The sequence below is a fragment of the Peromyscus eremicus genome, chromosome 11 (assembly GCF_949786415.1).
Source record: "Peromyscus eremicus chromosome 11, PerEre_H2_v1, whole genome shotgun sequence".
In the NCBI taxonomy this organism is placed as follows: Eukaryota; Metazoa; Chordata; class Mammalia; order Rodentia; family Cricetidae; genus Peromyscus; species Peromyscus eremicus.
The window spans coordinates 6,599,106-6,620,893 of record NC_081427.1 but is presented as its reverse complement, the minus strand read 5'-3'; the positions used below and the strand labels follow the sequence as shown (position 1 = coordinate 6,620,893).

Sequence of the window (21,788 nt, the reverse complement as noted above, 5' to 3'; positions counted from 1 at the left end):
TGAGCGAGTTTCGGGAAGCCTGGGAAGGTAATTGGCAAAGTTGCTGGGTTAGTGTCTGACTGTTTGCCGAAGAGCATGGGTAGAAACAAGCCGTGTCTGCACATGGACAGCCACAGGGAGTCAGGCTGCCGCATCTAAAATCTCGGGTTCTCAAAATGAGATGTTTGGATGTGAGTCGAACCTTTGACAGCAATGTTTATTAGATTTACTGCTTACTTGGAGTCTGTATGTTGAGATTTAAAACTTGCTTGCTACAGAATATTTTAAATATTAAAAATTCTTCCCAGGTTCTGTATACAGATGCACAGAGACACATTCGGGAGATCAAGTCTTTTAAAAATGATGGTCATTCCCAGCGGGGAACCTGGAATATGGAGGCAATCCAGCAAGAACAAAGGGAATTCCTTTTTGAGTAGAGTCCAGAGGGGAACCCTCTAGAGTTTACCAGATGGATGGAAGCTCGAAGCCTAATTTAAGGTTGTAATTTGGGAAAATAGTTCTATCACACTGCCCTACCTAGGTGCTATCACGTAGGAGTTTAGCACTGGAAAGTTTAGATAGGATACAAGGCTGAGCCCTGCTCAGGGCATCTGCCATCTGTTTAGAAGTGTTGAGATCAGTCTACGCCCTACTCAGAGTTATTCCATGTTGTTTAAAAGGATTTTTCAGGCTATGTCCTGCCCTGAGAGATTTCCTTTTAAGGATGGAGGATGATGCACCCTGAGTGTACAAGTGACATCTGTCTGGCAGGATTTCCCTCTACATTAGGCTTGATCTAGGATGTTCAATTCCGGTATTTTCCCTGATCCTGAAATTGCTCCTCAGTAAGTATTCGGAAAACCAAGGGTATCTGTCTTGAACTTCTCTCACTACCCCCAACTCAGGATGGAGAAGCAATTATACCCTGAATAACAGGGCAGCTTCAGAATTATGTTCCTGAGAATACAAAATGAACTAGATGTTGATCCAGAACATTCTCTTCCTAGGGGAAAAGGATGATGATTAGGCAGGCTGCCATGGCCATTTGGGAGGGATCATCCCATTTCTACCAGAGTTTGGGCCACAGATGTTAAAGAACCCCAGTGGAATAACAGCCTCAAGACCCAGCAAGAACATATGAGTGATCAGAGGGATCTTATCATCAAAGGAATCGGGAATCACCAGATACCAAACCATGAATGAGGTCTTCAATAGTCAGCAAAGGAAGAAGGAAGATCTGACCAAATTCTCAGAAAGGTTAAAAGATCAAATGACAAAGTTGAACATGGAAGACTCCCTAAGTCAAGAAATGTAAAAATGTTTCATGACTAGTAGCTATTTAGACATCTCTAAAATGCACCAAAGATAGAAAACTAGATAAACAGAGCAATGGAAGAATCACTTGAGAAATTTAGAAAGTGGTTGTAAGAAGTGATGGAAAACCTCCAATGAAAGTGACCACAGAAATAGAAAATCCAGCAACTTAAAGATTCATAAGGAAGCACAAAGGTCTCTGAATAACTAAAGCAATCTCTAATAGAACATTGTTGGAAGTAACACAATGTTACTTAGATTACACAAAAGTAAAAGACACAGTAACAAAAACTGCAAGGTATATCACAGAAACAGACATGTAACCCAATGGAATAAAATATAAGATCAAGGGCTGAGCAGTGGAGGGGTACACTTTTAATCTCTCCACTTGGGAGACAGAGGGAGAAAAATCTCTGAGTGTGAGGCCAGCCTGGTCTACAGAGAACAGCCAATGCTACATAGATAAACCCTGTCTCAAACAAATATAAAACACACACACACACACACACACACACACACACACACACAGAGAGAGAGAGAGAGAGAGAGAGAGAGAGAGAGAGAGAGAGAGAGAGAGAGAGAGAAACTTGTGTGTGATTTAAAACAAATGGTTACAGCCCCAGTTTTTGACAAAGCTAACAAAAACATATACTGAAGAAGATACCTTCGTAAAAAAGATTTATTTATTTATTATGTATGTAGTGTTCTGTTTACACGCATGCCTGCATGCCAGAAGAGGGCATCAGATCTCATTCTACATGGTTGTGAGCCACCATGTGGTTGCTGGGAATTGAACTCAGGACCTCTTGAAGAGCAGCCAGTGAGAGCTCTTAACCTCTGAGCCATCTCTCCAGCCCCCAAACACCTTTTTAATAACTTACGCTGGGAAGCCTACATTCCATATAGAGGGGAATACAAGTAGATCCACATCTCCAACTCTGCTGAGAAAACTCAACAATCAAAGATTTTAAATTTCTAAGTTACAAGGATAGGTTGCCAGATTCCAGCAACTCAAGAAATGATCACTGGAATTGACAAGTGGGATTACGTGAAATTAAGAAGCTTCTGCACAGCAAAGGAGACAACAGTAGAGAGAACAACAGATGAAGAGTGGGGACAATTCTTGGCCAACTATATCAGACAGAAGTTTAATATCCAGGATATTATGGAGTACTACAAAAGAATTCACAAGAAAGAGCAAATCATGGATTTAAAAAAATGGGCAAATGTTCTGCAAAGACAATTCTTAAAATGTGAAATGCTGACAGATAATGGATATGTGAAAAAGTGTTCATGGTCTGAGTATTTGGAAATTCAAACTAAAGGTGCTTGCAAAAAAAAAGCAAGTGTGGTTTTACATATTGGGAATCCCAGCACTTGGGTACTGGAGACAGGGACATCGGAGGGCTGAGGTCATCCTTAGGTACAGAGCAAGCTGGAAACAAGTTTGGTATAGGTGGCATCCCACTCACAACAAAGCAATGGAAACTGAAAACACGGAATGTAAATGCTTTGAGCCTAACTCCCTAATCAAGACTGCTGTGAAGGCAGTATTCTTTCACATATTACCACCAAGAAAAATACCAGCAGTGTAGGATTCTAGATTGCAAACAGTAAATGGAGACCAGGGGAGAGTGAAAAACTGTAACTTTGGGCTTCCAGAGAGGCTTCACTAATGAATTTTCCCCTAACAATTACCTGATAGAAACAGCCAAAATCTATGCAATGTGTAGAATTGAATTCCATCTGTTCTAGAATTCAATGGTGAATGTTTGAATCCAAAATGAATGTTTGTCCAAAATGAATCACTGAATGGTTAATTCAGATGATAGTGTTGTCAAACAACATAGCAAAAATCACTGAAATAATTCAGTTCAAAATTGGACATTACTCAGGAATTACTTCTCCAAATGAGACATACGAATAGCTAATACACATGGGAAGCACTCAATATCACTACAGGATACTGACAGCTCATAATTTGCAATCCAATAACACAGTAGCCTGAAGGATCCTAAATATCTTTACCATGAAAATCATAAATGTTTGAGGAGCCAGATCTGCTAATTTCGTTTATTATATAATTGACAAATATACCAAAACCATATTCTACAGCATGCACAACTGCAGTTACTTTGAGTTAATTAGGAATAAGCACTTGAAATGAAGGGTGCCATGACTACCTAAACAAAACTACCCTTATTTTCGAGTAACTGGAAGCACACATCAGAGACAGTCATTTCTGATGAGATGAAGCTGAGTGGGGAGATGAGAAAACGAGAGCCATAGCATTGGTTATAGAGGACAGTGGCTGTGATGCACATAGAGCTGCAGGTTAAAGTGAACACCAAATAAGACAACGAGGAAAAGGACCATTGTCTCCATAAGCTCAGTGTTTGTTCTGAAGGGTCTTCTCACCATTCCATCAGTTTTCTTTTTCAAAAAAAGCAAGAATCCCATTCTGAGTTTTTTTATTGCTAGAGAAGATTATTTTGTTTGTTATTTCAAACAATAATCTATATGAAGCTTTCCCTGTGTTCACCTCAACACAGTATCTCAATAAACTTCAAATATTAAGATGTGTCTTACCAAAATGAAAAGGAGGAATAAGTTTTTTTTTAAATGAGATGTAATAATAAATGGATGTGTATCCTAGTATATTTGTTCTGGTATCATAATTTAAAGGCAATTTCTGAAAATGATTAAAAAATATTAGACACTATTAAAAGCACATAATTGGTAAAATAAACCTTCATTCTTTTACAAACAATGCATTATGTGATGCAAGACTAACAATAATATTAGAATTAGCATCAAAAGACTGAAAAGCAATCATTTCAGAGACATGAGCTCTGTGAAGATCAGGGGTATGTGTGTGTTTCAGAATATGTGGTTGACTGTTTGATAATGAGAACTATTTCAAAATTACCTTCTGTGTGGTTTAAAAGAAAATGGCCTCCAAAGGGAGTGGCACTGTTAGGAGGTGTAGCCTTGTTGGAGGAAGTGTGTCACTGTGAAGGCAGGCTTTGAGGTCTCATATATGCTCAAGCCACACCCAGTGAGACCGTCCATTTCCTATTGCCTGCAAGATGTAGAAATCTCAGCTCCCTCTCCCGCACCATGGCTGCCTGCACACCACCATGTACCATGATAATGGACTGAACCTCTGAACTGTAAGTGAGCTACCTCAGTTAAATGTTATCCTTTCTAAGATTACTGTGATCGTGGTGTCTCTTCAGAGCAATAGAAACCCTAACTAAGACATCCTGTATTTGAGCAATCCCCTTTTATTCTCAAATTCCCTTAGTTTTGTGCCAAAGTTCATATTACAGTTGCATAGTTCCGCTGATATGAATGACTACTAGCAGTGTGTGCACTGTTATGCTGAAGAGGTTCTACAGTAAAAGTTTTGATAGAATTTGATATAAAATACAAGAGTCAAAAAGGGTGTAACTTTATTTCTATAAAACACATGATATGAAAGTAATTGATAGGTGGATGAAGAATGATATAACATAAACGATAATATGCTACAAATTACCTGAAGCACATTAACATTGGGAACAGACTATCCCACCAATCCTCAGTAGTGTGTAAGTAAAATGTTACCTAGATTCCTTATGTTCTAATTTGTCTCTCTGTTACTTTGATACACCCCATGACCAAAAAGCAACTTGGGCAAGAAAGGTTTCATTTTACACATTACAGTCCATCATTGAAGAAATCCAAGGCAGGAACTGAAGGCAGGAGCCTGAGCAAAGATCATGGAAGAATGCTACTTAGTGGCTTACTCCCATCTCATTTTCAGTTACCTTTTTTATACAGCCCAGGCCCATATAGCCTAGGGATGGTTTTGTCCGCAGTGGACTGGGACCTCCTATATCAATTGTACTCAAGAAAATGTAACAGTCATGTTCGCAGGCCAATCTGACAGAGACAATCCTTTAATTGAGGTTCCCTCTTCCTAGATGTGTCAAGTGGACAGCCAAGATTAGCCATCATACCTCACTAAGGTAGATTTTATTTTAATGTCTGTAGCAGAATGTAATTCTATACACAACATTAACAGTGCATTAAGAACCACTTATTTTTATTTACAAAAGTCACTAAACTTCATATTCCAATAATGTATTGTATGATCTCTGGGGGAAAAAAAACAGACTCTCAAGCCTCAGGATTCAGTCATGTCCTTCTGATAAAATTATCTAGCAGTTATGATCTTTACATTTTTTCAAAATTGAGCCTATGTTATAATTTGGATTTATAACATACTAATATCCTCACAGATTTGAGTTATCTGCATGACCCCAAAGTCTGTAATGAGTTTTTCTATCACAACAACAATTCCCCTAGAAATTATAAGCAATATTTCATGCTTTGTTAAATTCTATACATACAATTCATTAAGTTTGTCTATGATCATTCCCTTATATCTCTTAAGGTCTACATAATGACTAAAGTCTTGCAACACTGTTTACACAGTGCTTTTTACTAGTAGCTTTTCTCAGTTTTATATATTTTACTGTTCCTTCCCAAGTCATTATGCATGTATAAAGTTTGATTATAATTCACTCATGGTTAATGAGGATTTCCCACATTACTTGCATTTATAGGGATTCTCTAAAATGTAAGTTTTTGATGTTGTATAAATATAGACTGCTCAACACAGTCATCTTCTTCATCACTACAAGATTTTTCTTGTGTGAAAGAAATGTTGGATGTTGAATAAGGGTTGAACTGTTATTAGAGGTCTTCCCTTATTCCTTTCATTTCTAAAATTTCTCTCTCATATGAATTCTTTAGTGTTGAAGGATCAATAAACAATTATTGAAGGCTTTTTGACAGTATTTGCACTAATCTGCATTTTCTCTGATATGAGTTCTGTAGTGCCGAGTAAAGCCTGAACAGTTTTTAAAGGCTTTGCCACATTGTTCACATTTGTAGGGCTTCTCTCCAGTATGAAGTCTCCAATGATGTTTAAGGTTGGAAGAAGAATTAAAGGCCTTACCGCATTCTTCGCATTTGTAGGGTTTTTCTCCGGTGTGAATTCTTTGATGTTGAGCAAGGCTTGAAGTATAATTGAAGGCTTTGCCACAGTCTTTACATTTGTAGGGTTTCTCTCCAGTATGAATTCTTTGGTGTTGAATTAGATTATAACAATTATTAAAAGCTTTCTCACATTCTTTGCATTTGTAGGGTTTTTCTCCACTATGTATCCGCTGGTGTTTCATATAAGTTGAGCAAATGCTAAAGGCTTTTCCACACTCATCACATTTATATGGTTTCTCTCCAGTATGAATTCTCTGATGGTAAATAAGGTTTACAGAACAGTAAAAGGCCTTGCCACATTCCTTACATTTGTAGGGTTTCATCCCACTGTGGATTCGCCGATGCTTATACAGATAAGAAGAACAGCTAAATGCCTGGTCACAGTCATCACATTTGTAGAGTTTCTCTCCTCTATGTATTTGCTGGTGTTGGTGAAGGCTGGAAGAACAGTTAAAGGCTTTGCCACACTCTTTACATTTGTAGGGTTTCTCTCCAGTATGGGTCCTCTGGTGTTTAGAAAGAATGCAGCGAACATTAAAGGCCATGCCGCATTCTTCGCATTTGTAAGGTTTCTCTCCAGTATGAATTCTCTGGTGTTTAGAAAGTGTTGAGTGAACATTAAAAGTCTTTCCACATTCATCACATTTGTATGGTTTCTCTCCAGTATGAATTACCTGATGTTTAGAGAGTGTTGTGCGAACACTAAAGGCCTTGCCACACTCTTCACATTTGTAGGGTTTCTCTCCAGTATGAACTCTTCGGTGAACAACAAGGCCTGAACAGTTAGTAAAAGGTTTACCACACTCTTCACATCTGTAGCGTTTCTCTCCAGTGTGGATTCTTTGATGCTTACCCAGATATGAAGAACAGCTAAAAGCTTTGCCACATACTTCACACTTATAGGGTTTCTCTCCGGTATGAATTCTTTGGTGCTGTTTAAGGCTGGAAGAATAGTTAAAAGATTTACCACATTCTTCACATGTATAAGGTCTCTCTCCAGTATGAATTCTCTGGTGTTGAATAAGGACTGAATTTCTATCAAAGGCCTTCCCACACTCTTTACATTTATGGGGTTTTGATCCTGTTGAAAAGGGGTTGACACATCAGTAAAAGCATACCACCATGTTTTATAATTATACTGCTCAATTTGTAATATGAATACATTAAATTTTTGACTATATTTTGACAATATAAGCATCACATAAATGGGAAATTATAGACTATATTCCTATATTCCCAGTAGCATCATTTAGAAAATATTGGTGTAAACAACCTAATCTACCACTGAACTGAGAATATGAAGACAATGTGGAACAAAAAATAACTTTAAATAGCCAAACTTGATATAACACCTAAATAAAAAATTCTGAAAGGGCATTTTACTAAAGGAAATAAGCGTATTATATAAAAATTGCAATTTTGGTCTTACATGAAAAGTCAGGTTGGAACACATGTCAAACAGGAAGCTAATGGTGATTGTCATAGATTAGTTGGAGGAAGAAATACAATTTTTTTGAGCATACAGTTTCAGTTTTCAAAGCTATAGAATCTTGTAAAGATGTACTGCATAACACTTTTAAACAATATACATGAAATATTTAAGAGAGTATTATTTTACCAACAATAATATAAATACTTTAAAAAATCAAATTATGAAAAACTTTCTAGTTTACTTAGAAGTGGCATAAGTTCAGCTAAGGGGAACATGTATGTCAATAAATATATAAGTTGCACAATTTCTGGGAACACCCATTTAGAGGGCTACAACAAGTATTGAGTAACCAATGAACAAAGAAAATACACATGGCTTGAAATCAGGAATAATATTTTTATAGGCAAATGATAACAATTTCACTCTTTTTTTTTTTAACAATTTCACTCTTAATAGACCTAGGGCATAGGTGTCTTAATATCTTACATTGTCCTAAAGAATACAGTAACTAGTAGTGTCATCTAGAAAAAAATATCCTGGGTACAGCTAAGCATATTATCAGATAATGTAAAGGAGTCTAGAATAAAGAAATCAAACACAGAAAATAGAGTTGCAAAATAAGAAAAAAAGAGAATGAGTTTGGGACCCATTAAAATTTGTAAGAGTATCAAAGATCTACTAGACAAAACTTATCTAGATGTGTAGTTTTCAGCTATGACTACATACTTACAAAAGCATGGCATTTTAAATTTCTGTCATTTAGTGTGTGGCAAAAAAACATAAAAATAAACCCAACCCTCATAAAAATACATTATTGGACCAACAAGATGGCTTAGAAGGTAAAGAGCATTGACCCCAAGCCTGAACACCTCTTCTCCATCCCCACAGCCCACATAGTAGAAGGGGAAAAAAATCAACTCTTGTATTTTATCAGCTGACCTCAAAATGAGCAGTGTCATAGTTTGGCTAATGAGCATGTACATGAAATTAGAGATGCTTACCTGTTAGAGATGCTTATCTGTGGTGCTACTGTGTGACTAAGGCTTTTAGAAATGTTTAGACCTTTTCTGATTTATAGAAAGCAAAGCAAAGTCTGTAATAACCTAGACCCTCTCAGGCAAAAAGAAAGGACTGGGGCTGAGAAGATGCCTCGGCGGTTAGCATGCCTGCCACACAGGTATGAAGACCGGACACCCAGAACCTTTGTAAATGTGGGGTGGGCATGGTGTCCAGCTTGTCATTCCAGGCTTGGAAAGTGAAGACTGGGAAACTCCTAGAGCACACGGACTAGACTAGCTCTGAGTTTGACATAGACCCTGACTCAATGAATAAGACAGAAGAGCCATCAAGGAAGAGTCTTAACATCAACTTTGATCCTCCCCAAGCACATGTGAGCCTGTATGCACACAAGCACCCGACACATGCAAATATGAATACAGACAAACACTACACAGAGATACAAAAAAAACAAGTTAAATAAAGGACTTTGGCAATCACTGTAAACACATACAGAGCTTCCTGGAGGGGAAGAAAGAGGATTATTATGGTAAACATCATGCCGTTGACAGTAAGAGATTTCCACCAAAACGTAACTTCTCAATACACACTTTACCAATTGACTTGTCATTTGTGGGCTCTACTGTGTTCATTCTTACACACCTGGATGGCTGGCAGCTGGTGCTTTTCTCTTCACAATCCAAGGCTCTGTATTTTGCTCCAGAAATGTGACCAGATATGGCTTAGAGAAAACAAGACCTGTTTGGAAAAGGGAACAAGATGCTTAGCTGTAACATGAATCTTAAAGGGTCTTATTAATAAAAACAAACCCGGAGCCAGGTATTGGGGTGAACGCTGAAAGATCAGAGAAACAGAACCAGCCACAGCTAACCTCACCTTGCCAATTCCTCAGCTGATCTCGTTTCCTCAAACTGGAAGCCTCTGAGTCCTCATCAGAATGGATCTCAGCTGAACAGCTGTTCAAAAGCCTGAAAGCTTAACCAGATTCTAGTTCCTGGTTTCACACCTTATATACCTTTCTGCTTTCTGCCATCACTTCCTGGGATTAAAGGTGTGTGTCATCATGCCTGGCTGTTTCCAGTGTGGCTTTGAACTCACAGGGATCCGGATGGATCTCTGCCTCCAGAATGCTAGGATTAAAGGTGTGTGTGCCAACATTTTCTGGCCTCTATGTCTATCTAGTGGCTGTTCTGTTCTCTGACCCCAGATAAGTTTATTACGGTGCACAATATATTGGGGAACACAATATCACCACACTTGGCCTTTTCTCCTGTAAATTAACCTGTGAACCCCAGTTCTGTGCTTATAAGGAAAGGATGGCAAATGACTGTGGAAAATTCTGTGTTTAAACATTCCATGAAAGACAGGGTGCTTAGGAGTAATTTACAACCTACAGATCCCGAACCCCATTACAAAGAAGAGTATTACAGTTGAAGGGTAGGACGTTTTCTTTAACACACATGCCTCACGCCACTGAGCTTCTAACATTGCCACTACAGGATGCACATTTTGAAAACAAATCTGTTAAAAGCACAAAAAGAAAAAGAAAATGTTTCTTAGCTGTATTGACAATTCCCCTAATTTTTCCTTTAAAAATGGGCATAGGAAACTAATCAATCAGCTGCAATGGTGGTAGCACATGCCTTTAATCCCAGTACTGGGGAGGCAGAGGCCAGCCTCGTCTACAGAGCAACTTCCAGGAGAGTCAGGACTACATAGAGAAACCCTGTCTCAAGAAACCAAAAGAAAAAAAGGAATATAAAAACAAAAAAAACAAAAAAACAAAGCTAATCAATCAAAAGCACAAGCTCCCATGAGATATTGTACAAATGGAGGAAATTATTTATATGTTGATGATGAGTAAATAATTCACTGTGGACGTGATCCTCACCCAGGAACACAAGGTTGCTGTAGTTCTCCAACATCACTTCCTTGTACAGATTCCACTGCGCAGGCTCCAGGCATTCACACTCCTCTACAGAGAAATTAATGGCCACGTCTGTGAATGACAGAAGTTCCTGAAGTAAAAATAAGTGAATATCATAAATTAATTAAATAGGACAATTACACCAAAGTCAACAAGCTTGCAGTCGCAATTCTAAATTTTGCCAAAGGTGAAAGGAGAGTTAGAAATGCTTCTGAGATTGATATGTAATGTTAATTGGAGTCTTCAAAATGACGTTATATTATCTCCTGAATTATCCCTACTTAAAAGAAAAGAGAATGACTAAGAGCTAGTAAACTTACATGAATATAACCCTGTAAAATATAAAAGGTAAAATGTAGGCATCCACAAATAGATGTATTTAGCATGGTTTGCTTACATTATATGCCACACATTCCATACGTTCTCACTTAGGATATACTATCCGGAAACTGAACCGCTGTGAAGATGGAGACCTTGATGCGGCTCTGGACTGAGGCTTCAGAATTTGCACTAACTTCACTGGGGAAACTAGGAAAGCACACCACAGAGCATGGGGTGGAGGAGCCAAGGGCAGAATAAAGAAGAATTCACAGATAAAATGGAATTGCAAGAATTTTACACATTTACAAATTTTGAAACAGCAAAAACAGCATTTTGAATATTTTAAATACACTAAATGTCATTCTAATTTTTTTTCCTCTTTCTCCTTCAGGGATTCGTGCATCTGCTGTGCTCCTAAAGCAGGTTTTGAACTCATGACCCAATTGCAGTGCTCTTCAGAGGTCTAGTGTTGTCAATACATGACACAACCTTTTATTTTTTTCTCTTATTTGTAAATTTTCTACATTTCAGTTCCCCTGTTTTTCTTAGTATATAATGTTCAAAATGATCTATGAGGGCAGTAATATTCTTACTGTTTATGTTAACCTATAAAAACAAGATTTACATATTAATGATTATATACTATTAGATATATACTTTGTTAGATAATACTAGATATATCCTTTCATGGTCTTTAAATAATTCTAAATATGTTATTCAAAAAATTTCTTTTATATTTAAAATGCTCAAAAGCCTGTCTTGCAGGCTTCTGAAATACACTCTCCAGGACTGTATACTGTCACGATTCTGTGCAATAGTATCCTAAGCATCCCACTCCTACCTAACTGCATTGTGCACCCACTGATCAATACTTCCCGAGCATCTCTTCCTCATGTCACTAGACCATTGGAAACACCCAGATATCTTCAACTTCAGTGACATCAAATTCTCTGGAGTCTGTCTATGGCTTAAATCATGTGCTACTTGTCTTTCCATGTCTGAGATAGTAATCCTATCTATATGATCACAGACAAGATTCTGTTCTTTGTGCCTGAACAGGACTGCACTGGACACATGTGTGTGTACCTGTGAACATATGTAGAGCCTCTACCATCCTTTCTCTGCAGGATCTCCTACACCTTGTCAAAAGACTTTCTGACGGTAACAATAAAATGCAAAGTCACAAGGGTTCCCTCAGCTGTCTGCAGCCTAGTCTCAGAATTCACTCTTATGTGAAATGTGCAAAGCGAAGCTGTTAGGATCATAGATAACAACAACGTTGATGCTCGGTGCCCCTGTAAATTGGCACAGACATTGGGAAAAACACTGCCCACGTTCTTCAAAAACCTAAAACTATAACTATCTAAATGATCTGACTACTCCACTCCTAGGTGGACAGCTCCAAAGAGACTGAACCAAGCCTGCATTTCTAGGATAGACGTGACTTGATCATAGTGGATGATCTTGGTCTTGATGTTTGCATACATCCGGTTTCCATGACCCTGTCAGTCACGGGCACTCTCAACAACGACCTTTCTAGGCCTCTCACACTGCCAAGCCCCAGCTGCTCTCTATCACCTCTTCATGCTTTCAAAATCAGTACCACGTGGGAGACTCATGCATTACCAAGTGCAGCTGTCAGCGTGAAATTCAGTCTTGACGCCCCTCTAGACCATAGCTCAGTGTACTGATGAAATACTCTCAGAAGCTAGTACCTCAGTGATTCTGGTCTATTTTTAATCACAGCTGATTTCTCAGTCTCAGCTATCAAATAGCAATTGTCCTAGGGAAGCAATAGATCCATGTCAGTAGTGCTAGTCTCTTGATAATCACAGCTCACTCTTCAGCCCCAGCTGAAGAGAAACCAGCAGAAGGCAAGGGAAACCAACTGCAGATTATACAAGTCTGGGAAAACCTCAAGCTTGCCCCCAATGACACACCTCCTCCAACCAGGCCACACCTCTTAATCCTTCACAAACCATTCACCAATGGAGACCAAGTATCCCAGCATATGATGCTATGGGTCCATTGCACTCAAACCACTACAGAAAGTTTTTCTGGTTTGTGCACAGGCTTGAAACAGAGCTCAAAGTATATGGTGGTATATTAATTATTCAGGTTTTAAACCTTTACAACAATCATTAATAATTAACATAGAGATATGGCTGAAAGTGCAACGGAGTGGAAAACAATTCTAGCACTAAAATGAACACAGTCTCTGTTTTTTCCTTAGGATGTGCCCAAATAAACCTTTGTGAGGAATTCACCAGCTGTCACTGCTTGCAGCACTGAAGACTAGGACACAAAATAGAAAAGGGAAAAGCAAGTGTTGGAGAGACACTTGCTCGGATATGTGAGGCCTGGGTTCCATTCCTAGCACAAAGCAGTAGACAGCAGGAAAAGTCATGATGCTGTACCTGCTTACACCCTGCTTACATGGAGATCACCAAGGCAAGAATTGCAGAATAGCCTCCAAATTTCTGGCGCCTTCCTCGGGATGTTAAGAGTGGATCAGACATTCAATTCTGGTCTTGTTTCAGACCTGACCAAAACACTGAATTCTGACTCACCTCTCTCAAAGAGCCAATGGGAAGAGCATTGGAACTTGAACGATAGGTACAATGCCAAAGAAAACACAGGCCAAAGGCTATAATGAGAACCTCAATGGTATATATATATATATATATGTGTGTGTGTGTGTGTGTGTGTGTGTGTGTGTGTGTGTGTGTGTGTGTGTGTTTATTAAGGGGTTCTATGGGGAAAAAAACAGACTCACTGATACAGGACCGCCTCTATCAGGCCAGATAGCCTAAGGTCGTGGGTGGAGCGAATTCCCACTACAACAGGCCATTATACACACTCCTGGGATAGCTTTGAGAAGCTCCAGAAATTCTAGCACAGCAAAGGTCACTGTTATTAATAAATTCCACACATCAAGGAAAATAATAAGGCATGGGCATAGTGGTGCACCTTTAATCTCAGTACCCAGCAGGCAGAGGTAAGCAGATCTCTATAAGCTCAAGGCTACCCTGGTCTACATAGAATTCAAGGTCAGCTATAGCTGCATAGTAAGACCTTATCCAATAAGAATTAAGGCATAACCCAAACAAGGAAAACTGTATTAGAAAAGAAGAGAACATCCCCCAAATTTCCAAAGAATCCACCTATGGTACCTGAAGGAGAATACAGATGGACACATCAAGAAAATGGCTGTGAAATAAGCAGGAACGTCAACAAACCAACTGTGAAATGTAGTAGGAAAAGAAAAGCAATGGGGCTTCAAATGACACACTGAATGGCCAAGTGTACACAGGAGACCAATCCCAGGCAAGAGCCTGTGAATGGGAGCCTGAGCAAACATGAAGGCCTTCCTCAAGCACGAGGACTGTGAAGGCAGGCAGACAGAAAAAACAACACCAAAGGGGGGCTAAAGGATTCAAGAAACACTTCAAGTGGGAAAGAGGAAGAGGAAGCCAGGCAAGGGGAAATAAGTAAACTACATGTGATGCAGAGGCAATAAGAAGAGGTTCACAGGTAGCCTGGGTTGTAGAAGATCCTCTCTCTAAAAACAACAATAAAACAAAACTAAAAACTAAACACCAATCAGAATCAGAAACAAAAGAGAACAATTTTTAAAAGATGTTTCAAACAACACTATTTGAAGAAAGTAACAGACAACAGGAGAGACAGACAACGGTTAGCTTTTGTCAAATTGACACCATTTAGAAAGAAGAAACTGAAAGAGAAAATGCCACCACCAGCTTGGCCACTGGGCCAGTCTGCGGAGCATTTTCTTGATTAATGATTTATGTGGGAGGGCCAAACTCATTGTCAGTGAAACCAATACTGGGCATATGGTCCTGGTGGCATAAGTTGCTTTTATCCTGGAAATTTAGGGTTGTTTCAACATGCCTAAGTCAATAAATATAATAAATCATATAAATGAACTTACAGACACAAATCACATCATCATCTCAATAAATGGAGCGGGAAGCCTTGGATAAAATCCAACATGCTTTTGTGATTAAAGAAAAAAAAAAAAAAAAAAACAGATGTGAGGATACAACACGGAGTAACCACAGAAACCAGGGAAGGATAAAGGGATCAGGTGGGGATTAGGGCATGAGAGAGGTGCCTGAAGAGGGAAAGGGAAAAACCGGAGGCAGCTTCAACTGGGGAGGGAGGGAGTCAATACAGATGCAGAAGGGGGAGGATGAGAACAAATAACACCAAGGTTATTTGATAAAACCTCATAAAATCATACTATTTTATACTTACCAAAAATTATACATTATATGCATACATAGACACAGAAACACAAGTATTCTCAACCCCTGAGCCACCTCTCCAGGCCACATGATGTTTCATTTTTTTAAGTTACTTATTTTTATTTTTTCTACATGAGTGTTTGCCAGCTCGAATGTTCGCCTGGAACTACAGTTATAGACAACCGTGAGCCGCCATGTTGGTGCTGGGGACTGAACAGTTCCTCTGCTACAGAAACAAGTGCTCCTATCTAAAAAAAAATTTTTCTTGACAGTCTCATTTAGCATACCTGGCCTTGAATTTGCTACAAAGCAGCAAGTGACCCTGAACAAGTGATATCTTGCTTCCACCTCCCAAATGCAGAGATGGCAGGACATGGTACGGAATACACTTGCTTTTTCTTGTCAATCACAGGTCTGTTTGATGCATGTTAAATGTGTGTGTGTATGTGTGTATTAAATGTTTATGTGTGTGACCTATAATATAAATGAACATATTGCTGTATCACGTCTACATTGTAAGAAACAAGATTTGAGGTACAAGAAAATGTACTTTTCACACCTTAAACATTGTAAAATGGCATATTAGTAGTTTCCTGCAGATTAGTAACAATAACTAGGAAGTGTCCCTGTTGTTTTAATTAGTTAGATAATATGTAAAAAAATATTAGTATTTATAACAATATGGTTTAAAGCTCATGCTTCTTGGGAGTAGACTTTAATGCTGTAAGTCAGTCTCCAGAACACAAATACTCAATTTGACTGAAGTGTGGCAAAATAGTCCTTTTTTTTTTTTTTTTTTTTGAGACAAGGTTTCTCTGTATAGCCTTGGCTGTCCTGGAACTCACGGAGATCCCCCTGCCTCTGCCTCACCAGTGCTGGGATTAAAGGGGTGTGCCTCCCCACCTGTTCAAGTGTGGCCAAATATAAAGAAGCACAAAAACTAGGATGAAGCTGGGCGGTGGTGGTGAACACCTTTAATCCCAGCACTGGGGGGGGGGGGGGGGGCGGCAAGGCAGGGGGATCTCTGTGAGTTCCAGAACATCCTGGTCTACAGAGTGAGTTCCAGGACAGCCAGGGCTGTTACACAGAGAAACCCTGTCTCAAAAAACAACAAAAATAGACAGGGTGAACTGCCCACTGTATACAAATCATAGGACCCTGAGTGAACCACAGATCAATTTCATCTTTTGATCTTTCTGACACTGTATAAATACCTGGGCACCCTACTCCTCAAGAATAACTGTTACAAAGAACTCTGTTGTTGGTTTCAGAGTTTCTAGACACTGCTAGGATGGAAGAAAAGTTTGTGACTAGAGAACAATGTAGACAGCCTGTCAGGTGTACCAGACTATTTCTCCTCCCCAGAGACATTCAAGCCCACTCCATTAACAACCCTCACACCAACTAATCTCTCCTTTCAGGAAAGGAGTCCAAAGTTCTGACATCGCAGTCTCTGGTGCAATTGGATGTGGTAATGTTTTCTAGTATTTTTCACTCTGCATTGTAGGGTCGTTGGAATGTGCAAAGCTTAGAGTGTCCCCTTTATGGGATTTTTCGGCCTCATATGTGTGTGAGTGTGAGGATTCAGGTCAAGGAGGGTATACATAAGAGATCTCTATCCAAAGTGAGCCATCCTAAAAAAATAACAATATATTCCGAAAAAAAAAAAAATGAGACTAACATCCCATAACCAAACTCTCTCGCAGAACTCTGTCCTTGGAACTACGGGCTTTATGAACTTTTGTCAACTCAAAGGAAGATTCCTTGGGCGGCTGTAAAGTACAAGGAGGGACCAGAAAAACTCCACTTGCTCTAAATGTCCTGAGAAATCTGACAACCGCAATGTGAGAGGTAATAACAGCGTGCTTCCCCAGCCAAGCTGGAATGTGAGCTCCCACCACCACCTCGGGCACAAGCAGTCGACCAAGCCACCCAGCTCTAGCAATCCTGGACCTTCCACGTTCTCCGCTCTTGCACTAGGAGGCCAGCTCTCCGGTCCCTGAAGCACAAGACTGCTGTACTCAGGCAGCCTCCCGGTCCTAACGGAGCATTCACTCCCGGCACCAGCCTCACGCCCTCTCCCCATCCCTCCCCAGCACCCGGGCCAAGCCTGTGTCAACACAGCTCTTCCCAGTCAGCTTTCCCCGCCTCCCACCCACCCCACCTCCGCTCCCTGCAGGCCGGACCTGCCCGCCCTGCACCGGCCCTCGACCCGCAAGGCTACGCTGCACCCTTGACCAACCTCCATGTCGAACGCCGAGCACAAGCCACACTCTCCCAACTTTGAGAAAGATGCAGAGTTTGAAGAAACAAAAAATGCAGAATGAACCCGGAAGCACAGAAAGCAGAGTCCTGTCTAGTTGACGTCATGATGAGAGACTACATTTCCCACAAGTCTATGCGAAGGACTGCCCAGCACCTAAGAGAGTGAGATGTACTTTTTATTACCCACGGACTCTCACTGGAATTAAGCTGCTTTAAAAATCCCAGATTTACAGATTTACAAAGGGCGTTGAGGGATGTGAGTCCAGCTTTTGACGGCAAAGAGTATTAGGCTTACTTCTTGCTCTAATCAATGTGTTGTGACTTTAAAAGCTCAGGTGTACTTAGAATCTTACGGCAAGAGGAAAAATTCACATTGATTCAATTTTACTTCAAAATAACGGAGCAAGAAGCTAAGTTGGGACACACCACAAATTCTTTTTAGGATTGTTTTTGAAACCAAGTTTCCTGGAAATGTTCTGTAATCTGAGCTACTCTGGGTCTTGAGACAGAAGGATCACAAGCCTATGTCCCAAATTACAAAGTAGGAATAGAGATGGAGTTACTTACCAATAAAGCATTTTCATAGAATGAAAGAGGCCTTGGTTTAATACCTAATAACTACAAATAAATCAATAAGAAAAAAAAAACGGTTTCAGTGTGTACACTGGAACTCAGTTTGGAGCATGGGCCAGGAAACACGTGTCTCTTATTACACCTACAGATAAGCCCCAGAATCCCTTTGAGACTCTTCTCAACCGTCGTGGGTCCCTTGCCCACATTGTTATCCATTCATCTGTGTAAACAACTTAACGTTGTAGGAGCTGTACCAGAGCTTCATCCACTTCTCTCCGGTCCTTCTCAAACCCGGCATTCTCTGAGCTCTCTGCTCCTCTTGAGAAAAATCAGTGTTGAGATCAGTACGGTGTGTGAACTGACCACTGCCTTTTTTCTGTTCTTGGCATTGCTCCTGTGTGACAGTATTTAAAGGGTGTTTTTTTTTTTCTTGAGCTTCCCACCACTTCCCCATCTCAGAACACAGAAACGATTCTTCCTTTAGTACAAAGGCATCAGAAATACAGTCCTGAGAATATCAAAGAGGCTAGATTGACACCAGGGTGTACCCACAGTTACACAGTTCATCTCAGGTGTGTTTATCCCTGTACCGGTAATGTCTGAGACTCAACTATAACCCCACGGGAGGAAAGAGTTCATTTTTATGCCATGGACACTGATTCACAATGAAATTATTTCGCAGATCAGAAGGTGGTTTTGCTTTGTTTTATTACCAGAAGTTTTTTTTCAACTTGACACAAGCTAAAGTCATCAGAGTAGGCCTCAAGTGAGAAAGTGGGTCTGTAAAGATCAGGCTGTAGGCATGCCTGGAGGGTATTTTCTCAATACATAATTGATGTGAGAAGGACCAGGCCATTGTGGCTGGTACCACCCCTGGGCTGATGGTCCTGGGTTCTCTAAGAAAGTAGGCTGAGCAAGTCCTGGGGAGCAAACCAACAAGAAGCAGCCCTCCTTGGACTTTGCATCAGCTCCAGCCTCCAAGGTTCTACCGTTTGAGTTCCTGCCCTGGCTTCCTCCAATGGACAGTAATCCAGGATATGTAAACCAAATAAACACTTTCATTCCTATGATTACTATTCATGGTTGTCAACTTGACTACATCTGGAATTAACCGTAATGGAGGGATTACACCTGTGAGGGATTTTTTTGCTTGAAGTGGATGGATCCACTTCTAGTCCAGACCTTTGAGGTAGGAATACACACACCTTTGATCTTGATATTGAGGTGGGAAGATACACCTTTAATCTGGGCCACACTTTCTGCTAGAAGCCTATATAACAGTGGTTCTCAACCTGTGGGTTGCAACCCCCTTAGAAAAATACAGATATTTACATTATGATTCATAACAGTACCAAAATTATGAAGTAGCAACAAAAATAATTTTATGGTTGAGAGTCACCATAACATGCGGATCTGTATTAAAGGGTTGCAACATCAGGAAGGCTGAAAACCACTGCTGTATTAAGACATGGAAGATGGAAGCTTTGGCTCTTTGCCTAGTGGCTCTCACCTTACTAGCACATTCATTCCTTCACTGGCATTGGAGCCTACTTCTTCAGGATCCCAGCATATACTGAAGACCAGATGAGAGGTCCAGCCTTATGAACTGAGCCAAATACTGAATTCTTGGACTTTTCATTCACTGCACATCACTGTTGGATTAGCTGGACTGTGCAGCCTGTAAATCATTCTAATAAATAAATCCGCTTTCTATGTATAAAGATTCATTCTCTAAGTTCTGTTACTCTAGAAAACCCTAATACATTCCACAACTTGCTTTTGGTCAGGTTTGTCATAAAGATAGTAATCCTATATAAGACACAAGTTGGTCCCAGGATGGTAGAGTATTGCTGGGACCATGTAAGACATGTTAATTAGCAATGGGGGAGGGCCCAGATCATTGTAGGTAGTGCCATCCCTGAAATGGAAGTCCTAGGTTCTATACGAAAGCAAGCTGGGCAATCCATGATGAACACATCTGTAAGCAGTACCCCTCCACGGCTTCTGAATCAGCTCCAGCTTCCAGGTTCCTGCTCTACTTGAGTTCCTGTCCTGACTTCCTTTGATGATGAACAGTGATATGGAAGTGTAAGCCAAATAAACACTTTCTCCCCTAACTTGCTTTTGGTCATGGTGTTTCATCACAGAATAGTAATCCTAAAACATAATTTGTTACCACAGACATACTAACATGGATAAGAAAACACACAGGAGGCCTTAACCCTACAGAAAGAATGATAGGCAACTATGGAATGCTGAGAGGAGAAGGAATAGTTTTCCTCAGGAATGAGCACACCAATTGGTTATCCAATACCAAATTGTCAGCCTTGAAAATATATAAATACAGACAAGGTAATACAGACTTAGAAGTTTGTGTGTGTGTGTGTGTGTGTGTGTAGAGTGGCCATCAGTTTGAAAGAGAGCAAGAAGGAATATATGGAAAAGTATGGAGGGAGAAACAAGAGGTGAGAAATGATGTAATCATAATCTCAAAAGATAAAAGAAATATTATTTTTTAAAAGGAGCAGAAAAAGAAATATCCATTTGTAATAATGCTCACTGTTATGGTGGGCTAAAGAAATGAGGGTGCAAAGATCAGGAGTCAAGGCCAGCTTGGGCCACACATGTAAGAAGTTAGAGACGGGCCAGTAGCCAAGAGCACCCATGTTCTAACACAAACATGGTAGCTAACAATCACCTGTAAGTCCAGTTCCTGAGGATCCAAAGCCCACTGTGGCTTCTGGAGGCAAAGTATTCACATGGTGCAGACAATCATGCAAGCAAAATAATCTTACACATAAAATTAAGACAAATCTTAAAAGAAAAAAAAGGTAGACACACTCACACCTCCATCACCCTATGGGCAACTGGCTTGGGTAATCACATTATAGTCCAGTGTACATACAGCACATAAATTCATTTGTTCACATATAAACAAAGATACCATCCATGAAGAGGGATATATTTTATAGAGTTTTGAACTAGGAATGCTGCAATATAAAATCAGTAAAAATAAATAATTCAATACATGTCTCATTAATTATTAAGAGTTATAATCTATTTTCTAGTTTGATACTGAGTGTCATACAGCACAAATGGATTTCACACTTCCTGTGTAGCTGAAGATAACTCTGAACTTCTAACCTTGGCTCTTCTACTGCCTATGTGCTGGGATTATAAGCCAACTCCACCACACCTAGCTACCAAAACATAATGGTATTTGTGATGTTTCTTGTTGAACATCTAACACAGCTGTAGGTGTTATTCCTACTGGGACCTCCAGTCTACGGTCGTTGTGCACAGATCTAGATCTCACTCATTTTGCTCTTTTCCCAGTGCCTAATAGAGAAATGCCACCATTGAACACAAACAAATACACCAACCCACAATAAGGAACAGGAGAGAAAATTGAAGACATATATTTTATAGTATCATAGTTAGGGTTTCTATTACTATGATGAAACACCATGACCAATAGCAAGAAAAAAAGGGTGTATTGGTCTTACACTTCCACAGTGTAATCCATCACTGAAGGACAGGAACTCAAATATGGCAGAAACCTGGAGGCAGGAGTTGATACAGAGGCCACAGAGGAGTACTGTTTATTGGCTTGCTCCTCATGGCTTACTCAGTCTACTCTCTT

At 39.8% G+C, this 21,788-nt stretch overlaps 1 protein-coding gene and 1 long non-coding RNA gene across 2 annotated transcripts; one reads left to right on the top strand and one right to left on the bottom strand.

Moving 5' to 3' along the window:
• The first annotated feature begins 13 nt into the window (after positions 1-13).
• Positions 14-13,670, top strand: LOC131921950 (uncharacterized). The gene is made up of 4 exons (XR_009382156.1): positions 14-170; positions 288-477; positions 11,431-11,500; positions 13,273-13,670. It is a non-coding gene; the product is annotated as an uncharacterized LOC131921950 (long non-coding RNA).
• Positions 4,732-17,689, bottom strand: LOC131921937 (zinc finger protein 58-like). Its single transcript, XM_059276688.1, has 4 exons — positions 17,550-17,689; positions 10,683-10,809; positions 9,434-9,529; positions 4,732-7,423 (listed from the first exon to the last, which is right to left on the bottom strand). The coding sequence occupies exons 1-4, from the start codon at positions 17,553-17,555 to the stop codon at positions 6,147-6,149; spliced, it is 1,506 nt and encodes a 501-aa protein (XP_059132671.1). The 5' UTR covers positions 17,556-17,689; the 3' UTR covers positions 4,732-6,146.
• Positions 17,690-21,788: the final 4,099 nt, after the last annotated feature.